The sequence below is a fragment of the Lathyrus oleraceus genome, chromosome 5, assembly GCF_024323335.1.
Source record: "Lathyrus oleraceus cultivar Zhongwan6 chromosome 5, CAAS_Psat_ZW6_1.0, whole genome shotgun sequence".
In the NCBI taxonomy this organism is placed as follows: Eukaryota; Viridiplantae; Streptophyta; class Magnoliopsida; order Fabales; family Fabaceae; genus Lathyrus; species Lathyrus oleraceus.
The window spans coordinates 346,398,459-346,407,125 of NC_066583.1; the positions used below are offsets into that span (position 1 = coordinate 346,398,459).

General features: G+C 34.8%; 1 protein-coding gene across 2 annotated transcripts; it reads right to left on the reverse strand.

Annotated features, from left to right (window-relative positions):
- Nucleotides 1-5,736: 5,736 nt before the first annotated feature.
- On the reverse strand, nt 5,737-8,373 carry LOC127084566 (zinc finger CCCH domain-containing protein 66). 2 transcript variants are annotated; one of them, XM_051025049.1, is made up of 2 exons: nt 8,237-8,373; nt 5,737-7,854 (listed from the first exon to the last, which is right to left on the reverse strand). In XM_051025049.1, exon 2 carries the CDS (start codon nt 7,805-7,807, stop codon nt 6,032-6,034), a length of 1,776 nt encoding a protein of 591 aa, XP_050881006.1. In that variant the 5' UTR covers nt 7,808-7,854; nt 8,237-8,373; the 3' UTR covers nt 5,737-6,031. The 2 variants fall into 2 exon arrangements, with proteins under 2 accessions (XP_050881006.1, XP_050881007.1); XM_051025050.1 differs by lacking the exon at nt 8,237-8,373 and adding an exon at nt 8,107-8,229.
- Between the last annotated feature and the right edge of the window lie 294 nt (nt 8,374-8,667).

Genomic DNA, 8,667 nt, shown 5'->3' on the forward strand with positions numbered 1-8,667 from the left:
AGAAGAACTTATTGAAATTTATAGAGAGCTACTCACTGAATGGAAGAAATCTTGTTTGAGACAAGAGAAACAAAACAATACCATAAGTGCTCAACTTCTTGAAAAATAAAAGCTTGGCTCAACCATTACAAGTCTAGAAGAAGAAGCCACATTGTTCATTGTTAAAGTCCAAACTTGAAAATATGCCAAAATATGTATATATGAAGAACAACAGCTTAAATATGTTGAATGATTTCTTGGAAGGGAATATGAAGGTTGTAAGGTTTGACTACAGTTCCTTGAACAAAAATATCAAAGTCCCACCTAAGAAGAAGATTGGGTTTCAGATGGTGGACCACATGTCTCAGAATCGTGCTTGACAGGTGTACCCTTAACACATGGGTTACAATAACTCTGCAAAGAGATGTGACCATTGTGGTAGATGTGGTCATATAATACCCTTTTGCTATAAACTCTATGGATATCCTCAGCATTATAGTTATCCAAAGTCTAAAGGAAAGAAAGGTAAGAAAACTCATGCTAAGAAAGTGCGAAAACCCAAGGAAAGTGTCAAATGTCTCTTAGCTCATGTTCCTCTTAAAGTTTCTTCTAGAAAATATTGGTATTTTGTAGTGGATGTTCACAACACATGACTGGTGAAATGAGCTATATTGAAGAGTTAAAACCCTATTCTAATAGTTATGTCACATTTGGTGATGGAACTAGAGGAAGAATTAAGGGGATGGGTAAGATGGTGAGTCCAAAATTACCATGTCTTGATTATGTGTTGCTAGTATAAGGATTAACTACTAACTTGATCAGCATAAGTCAATTATGTGATCAAGGTCTGGACGTTAGCTACAAAAAGTCAAAATGTATTGTCTCTAACAATGATTAAGTGGTGTTAATGAAGGGTTCAAGATCCAAAGACAAATGTTATATGTGGATTTCTCAGTCCTCATCCAAGGTTAAGAGCATAAAGGAGATCATATATGGAGATGGTGTCAAGGGGTTACCAAAACTCAAGATTGAAGAAGGTAAAATTCATGACATGTGTCAAGTTGTAAAGCAACCCAAGTTGTTAGATAAGATGTCTCAACATCTTACTTGTGTCTCAGAATTATCGCTTATGGGCTTTATGAGACTCATACAAGGAGTTCTCATTGAAGAGAATGTTGATGGTCGGGTCGGAGGTCTACCAAACAATGAACAACCTATAGTGGTTCAGAAGAAGAAGATAATGAAGATTAATTATTATGGCATAATTTTTCATATTGGGGTTCCTTCTCATAATTATAGAATTTTGATTATTCAAAAACATGATCGTGTGTTTGGTGAAATGTCATACAACATGTCGGAACTTTATGTTCAACAAATGAAGTCTGAAATTGAGATGAGTAGTTTAGGAAGTTTTACCTACTCTCTTAGTCTACAAGTTAAACTACTAAGAGATAATTTTACCAAAGCCTTAGATAATGCTCAGGTTAAAAAGCTAAGTGGTGCTCTTAGTATTTGGATGTGTGAAATATTATAACAATTAATGCAAGGGAGGCTTGCAATAATAAAGGTTTGTGGAAAGAGAATTCCTGAGAATGTTCCTACTTCCCCCATGGATAATGTGTCATTCCATTTTGAAACCAATGTTCAAAATAGGAAGTATGTCTTCCAAAGAAGAATTGCTTGTGAAAGAGAGTTAAGCAAAAAAAACTTTTAATTATAAAGATATCACGGAATTGATAAAATTTGTTGGTAATTGCCATGATAAGTTGGTCAAGGAATCCATTGTGAATATTATTGTTGAGTGTAATGTTAAAGGCTACAAGGAGTATAGAAAAGTGTATGATATAGGAAAGTGTATGGAACTTTCACCTCCAATTATTTATGGTTATTTGGGAAGAAGCAATGTCATCTCTATTGACAAGATTATGATCAAGGAAGAAGAAGAAAATTAAAGTGAGGATGAAGAAGAACATCATGTTGAAGTAATGAAGTATAATAAAATTATAAAGCTCCATAGTGATGCTCAGTTGTTGAAGACGATGTTGATTGTTAGAGCAGGTTATTATAGGTTGATAAAGGATATTGGGGTTAAGAATGGAGATATTCCTCATGGGTTGCTAAATTTAAGTTTCAAGCTGAATGTTAGGAAGGATGTCTCATACATAGTGTCCAACATTTGTGCACCTGTCGATGAAACTGATATGGTTTTTGATGTAAAAATGTTGGAGCTTTTTCACCTCATCCAGTTATTACTGCTACTGCTATTTTGGTGTTCCTTTGATGATTGCGGTCTTGTTTTCTTATTATATGGTACTTGTTCCCTTCTTAAAGTCTTTTGACTGAAGAAATGTGTTAATCTGATTGGTTGTTGTTCCTGTCAAGCTTTTGTTTGGGATCCTGAAGCTTGTTGTTTTATGTATGGGTCCTTCTATGTCCTTTGTATCTTTTTGAGGCAAAGTGGGGTAGAAAAAGAAAAAGGGCATGCTTCTTTGATAAAGTTTGTCTCTTGAGCATTAATTATGGTGGAATCTTGAAGAAGTGGTTAAATCAGTGTTTTGCCTAAAAATAGCCAAAGGAGGGAGATTGTTATTTTTATAGGAAAAATGGAAATCAAGATGTCTAGAACATACTAGGGGAAACTTTGGCACACAAACTTCTAGTACTGCATTTGGTTAGAAAAAATATATCTTTAAGGTCCAATTTGTTAATCCAAATTAGTTTGGAAAAAAAACATTTGGATTTAGAATATTTGAAAGATTGGATATGCTTTGAAGGAAGGCTTCTCTGCTGTGAACTATTTGGTAGTATTCCTCTGGTTTTCTCTCTTTTCTTGCATTTTCCAAATTCTGGAAAAAAAAGGGGAGAAATGGTGTGTGCAGCGGAGTGTCTAACTTAAATATTGACTTTGTGGTGTATGAAGCTATATGCTACTGAGTATGCTTTGTAATATCTGGTACAAACTGTTGCGATTGGGACTAACTACAGATGACTGATCTGATTATGTACACATATGTTGAAGTAACTGGCCTGACATCTGGCCTTAACATTGATTGTGTGTTGATTTATCTGAGTGTTAGTAGTAGCTTCTGACCTTCAATATACTTACTACTAAGTATGTTTACATGCATGACTAACCCATCTTGAGTGGCTGAATGTTGATTATTTATGTATCTTTCTCATGTGTGTGTAACAACCTCATGACCTCTGACCTACAAAATCATGTGTGTAACTACCCCATGATGTTCTTTCTGTGCTACAAATTTTTGTTGCTTCTGCTATTGGTGATGTTTGCTTTGATGGGATTGCATTCTCATGCGGCTGCTGTTTGGTCTGAGTAAGGGAGGTAATTGTTACTCAGTTATGTTTTGCTTGTATAATTGTTTAGCCATAATTTGCAAAAAGGGAAGATGAATGTTCCTTTAGATTGACTCCATTATTCAAAACAACATGGAAATTCTTCAAGTTGTGTGGTGAAGAAGGGACACATGTGGAACACGATGTTCCAACATGTCTGTTGCAATATCTAGTCTCTTATAACAGACATGTGTTATTGCAGTTTGGCTAAGGCTTATATTCTATCCAAGGCCCACTCTACAATAGAAGATCTGCAAGTACTGGAGAAGAGTTGATTTGGATGTTCAGGTGCAACATGTGGAACACCATGTTCCAGCATGTGTGATGTTCGACATATGGCCTTGACAGTAGGCCATATGGATATTGTTTGATGCGTAAATTCTGATTATGTTTTAATTAGATTTGTTGCAGTTTGTTGAGCAATATATGGTTGATTTGTTTAGCAATAATTGGAGATCAAATCAAATTTAAATTTGAATTTGAAATTAAAAAATCATATCTCTTGGAGAGATTTATGGAGAAGATCATATCCAATATAATCTCTATTATTCTGGATGAAAATAACTCAGACATCCATGAAGAAAAGTACCATAATGCATTGCTATATAAGGAGACTTTATTCTTATGTTGAAAAGAGGGATTTTGTACACAAGAGTAAAGTCTTTGTGTCTAGGTTTTGTGGTTTTGTGAGTCTTGTATTCCACGTCAATGCTCTAATCTAGAGTAATGTTGAATCTTTGTGTAAACCACTATATTTTAGTAACTTGGCATAAAATGTTTCTCTTAGTTAAGTTGTAACATTCAACATTGTTTATTGAGTAGTAAACACGAATCACGAGTTGTGTGATTGAGAAAAAAGTGAGTATGTTCTCTTATTTAAGGGGAGTCCTTAAATAGAAAGTTACTAGGATTATGAAAAGGCTTTGAACAACATAGGATTTGTTGGTTATTGTAAAACTAAAGATACTAATTCAAAGTAGTGAATTTTCTTTCTTGGATAGAGTGTCCTCCAGACATAGGTGTTGTTTGCACCGCACTGGGTTACTAAGCTCTTGTATTTTTATTGCTTTCTTTATTGTATTTTGTACTGTTGTTATTCTTGTTTAACTTATTGGACCAGTTGTTCCAACATTGTGTCCAACATTTGTTCTCTGAAAAACAAAATTTAAGTTGTCTTCTCTCTCAATTCAAGTACATTTCCAACATTCTTGAAAAGACTTGTCTTTCTAATACTAGAGTAGATGATAGTCCTCTTGAGTTTATTATAAAATATTCTCCATCTAATGATATTCTTCTTCTAGATTCCACCTTGTATTGTACTTTGGTTGACCGCCTGGCGTACCTTACGATTACTAGACCGTATATTGCTTATGTTGTTCATGTTGTTAGTTAGTTTGTTGTCTCTCATACTACAATACATTAAGCAGTTGTTCTTCGCATATGTCGTTATCTTCAGGGGTCCCGGTTTTAAAGCCTTCTCCTTCCCTCATCGTCCTCATTGGAGCTACGTGCTTATTCTAACGTTAATTGAGCTAGTGGCTCCATAGATCGTAAGTCTACCACATAGTTTTGTATCTTTCTTGACGATTTACTTATTGGTTGGAAGAGTATGAAACATGATATTTTCTCTCGTTCTTCAACAAAAGTTTAGTATCGTGTTATGACATCCACCACTACTGAAATAGTTTATTTGTGTTAGTTACTTTCTTGATATTGGTGCTATTCTTTCTAACCAACTCCTACATATTGTGATAAAAAGAGTGTCACTCAAATTGCTCACAACTCCATCTTTCATGAATGTATCAAACAGATTGAGATTGATTACTCGTCATCATCTTCAACATGAGAAAATTACTCTACCTATGTCTCATTCGCTTTAGATATTAGTAATTTGTTTACGAAGATACATTCTATTAATTACTTTCGTTTTTTGATTGACAAACTTTTGATACTCTCAATTAATGTATCGTGACTTTAAGGAAAATGTTAGATATTATTATTATTATTATTATTATTATTATTATTATTATTATTATTATTATTATTATTATTATTATTATTATTATTATTATTATTATTATTGATGTTTTATTGTATTTTTTGAAATGGTATTTTAGTCTTTCCAAACATATAGAATTTATACTCAGGTGTAATTTTTACACTCTAAATTGTATTCATTGAAATCTTAAGTCAAAAGGTTTTCTTCTTCTCAATGTTTCTATATGTTCACTGTTAGGTTAAAGGGTCCGATCACATTAAAATGAAATGCACAAATAGGAGCTATTAAGAAATTAAAATATGTAAGATTATCAGCATCTTCATTCACCAGTTTCACAACTACATTCTCTTGGTTGCTGGAATGTTAAAACTCAATTGAACATAACTAAATAACAAAACAAAAAATTAAGAGGAAAAATGGAACAATATACTTATTCCCTAGTAGTATTAACAACTTTGTACTTATGCAAATACTTGCATTCTGTCCAACTTCTGTATTATAGACATTTTGCATTTTTTTAAAGAAAATGTGACCTATACATACTCAATATATCTATCAAATTAAAAAAAGTATAATAGTGTAGGGATGCATATAGGATCCAATGTAAGAGTTAACATTAGATTCACACCACCATCTATCTGCTCATGCTCCATGCACAATTGCTTCTGGACTATGGCAATGCGCTTGGGCCATCCTTCACTAGTGAATTAACCCATCATTCCATTGCTCATCAGCATTTTCTGCAACCATTGTTGAATTGCTACTTTGGTTCTCAAAGCCGAAAGAATAAGACTTTCTCATTTTATTCAGTTCATCGCCACGGATGGACCAGTCTAATTTTCCATCAGGGGAGCCCCAACCAGAGAAGTTAGTATATGGCTCCATAGCAACCGAGGTAGCATAAGGAAGCTCAGAACTAAAGCTCGCCATGCTGCTGCGCTCGATAAAGATCTGGCTCCGCTTCGACAAGGCATCATTTTTTAAATTTATAGACGGATGCACAGTGATCTGTGGTGATCCAATCACATTTGAATCGGTAAGATCAGAAGAAAAGCCCCAAAGTTGCTGAGTCACATTCGGATGCACATGAGTTGATGTTGGAGATTGTATCTGAGAACCGAGAATGTCTTTGAGGTTAGCAGGATTTACACCTGCAAGCCTATTTGAAGTGAATGAAAGACCTGTTGTCATCTCTTCAATCATTAGCTTCTGCATAAGGAGATTTTCAAGTTCGAGAAACTTAGTATTATCTCTAGCATTCAATGCAGTTTTGAATTTGCTTCTCGGCATCTGAAGCGTAGGGACTGCAACATGAGACTGAGACGGCCACATGGTTCCACCTGCAGGAGAAGACGCTGCAGATGGAGTCAAAGGCAGTGTCGACATGGATTGTATGAAACTGGACGGTGAGTTCAATGTTAAAGAATCCGTTGAAGAAGCACTAGGTGAATTTGAATATGATGTAGCTGAAGGTAAAGCAGAACCAGTAGAAGCATACAACGGGCGAAGTTCCTCGGGTTTGTGTGCAAAAAAGCAGACTCTTCGGTTGCATTCGGTCTCATCCTTACAAAGTCTTGTTCTGTATTGAGCAGGATGAAGCCAGCACTCAAAAATACCATGTGCATATTCACAAGCATCCCCTTTACTGCATGATCCCTTCCGAAACTCAGGACAAGGGACACAGGTGTATTGATATGACATCGGATCACGGCGCCTTGCGTTTTCCCCTGGATGAACAAAGGGACACTCCGTCCAATCATGAGAATAAGCCCTTGAACAAGGCTTCACTTTGAATATAAACATCCTAAATTCATCTGTACTATATATTCCATTATTTATGTCAGGTAATGGTAGATCAATCGGATAATTTTTCTTCTCGATTTGAGGTGTACCGATATCTTCTTGCTGCTTCTCCTTTTGGAATTCATTGTCATCATCAACATCATCGATACCTTCTAGTATGGCTTGTAGTTTTGTCTTCCTTGAACCGGAGATACTATTAGACATCATGACAATCAAGTCACTGCACCGGTTACCGTTCGCGTCAACAGAACCAACATCCGCAGATGCAACAAGCAAAAGCTTGATAACTTCAGCAGAAGCAGCAGAACAACCAGAAACAGCACAATGAAGCGCAGTAGCCCTATCCGATCCGCATGCTTGGTTAACATTGACACGACCAGTTTCAAGAATATAAGACAATACAGCCTTGCTTCCAAATAAGGAAGCAACCATAAGAGGTGTCCTCTCTTCATATCCCATTTCCTTTGAGCCAACCCTCCTTCCATACCACAACCCTACTTCATCGACCTCGTGATCGTCTTTTTCAACAGCCTCTCTGAAAGCAATTAAATCATCTGTGGCTGAAAACAGAAGCAAATCAGAAACCTCGTGCTGTAGTTCTTCTGGTCTTCCATATTCATGATCCCTAATCAAACCAGTTTGAGAGGGCTTTCTATTCGAACCGTTGCACATAACTTTATGACAGATTATTTGTCTTCCTCTCTATTATTAAACAGAATCTGCAAAATGAAAAGAGAAAATGTTAAATATGAATGATACTTGAGCAGAGAGATTTAAAGCATAGAAAAGTTAGTTAAAAAGATTTCAGTTGAATCCACAAAAAACAGAAAAGAATGAGAAAGGGAAATAAAAGAGAGAGATTGTGCTAAATTTGTTACAAAATGATCCATCCCCAACAAATATTGTTTTAATTTATGAATGTTAAATATATTAGTTTATGCACAACAACAATTCTAAAAATAACCACAAACCTCAGTAACAGAAAAATAAAATACAGGAAATTGTTATACAACCAAAGTATATTATTTTAGACACGCCTATGGTTATTTTCATCCACATCAAAAAAATTCACGAAGACAGTACAAAAATTCAAAAAAATACCCTTTAGGAGTTTTCTTAGCAACCAAGTGAGAACATTGTAACTTGAAATACCTTAAAAAAGATTAAATTTTTAGCTGAAAATCGAGGAGAATTAGAGAAATACATAAAGGGGAATCATAAATTTGAGTGTTTTTGGTGTCAAAAAGGCAAAGCCCGCCAAGCTGATTCACCGGTCACTACTTATTGATTACAGCTCCTCTTCCATTGTGTGTGTTTTTTCTTTTTCTTTGTTACTTTTTTTTTTTTAATTTCTTATTCAATTTCGTTAAAAAATGTAGACAACCACCTCACTAATCGTATTTTTAAACTCCTTATTTATATCAATCAATTCTTAATCATCTAATCCTATGCTTAGTATTTTTAACGGGAATCATTTCTACAACTAAACTTAATTTTAATGATTACTACTCAATTATTTAATTATAAGTTAT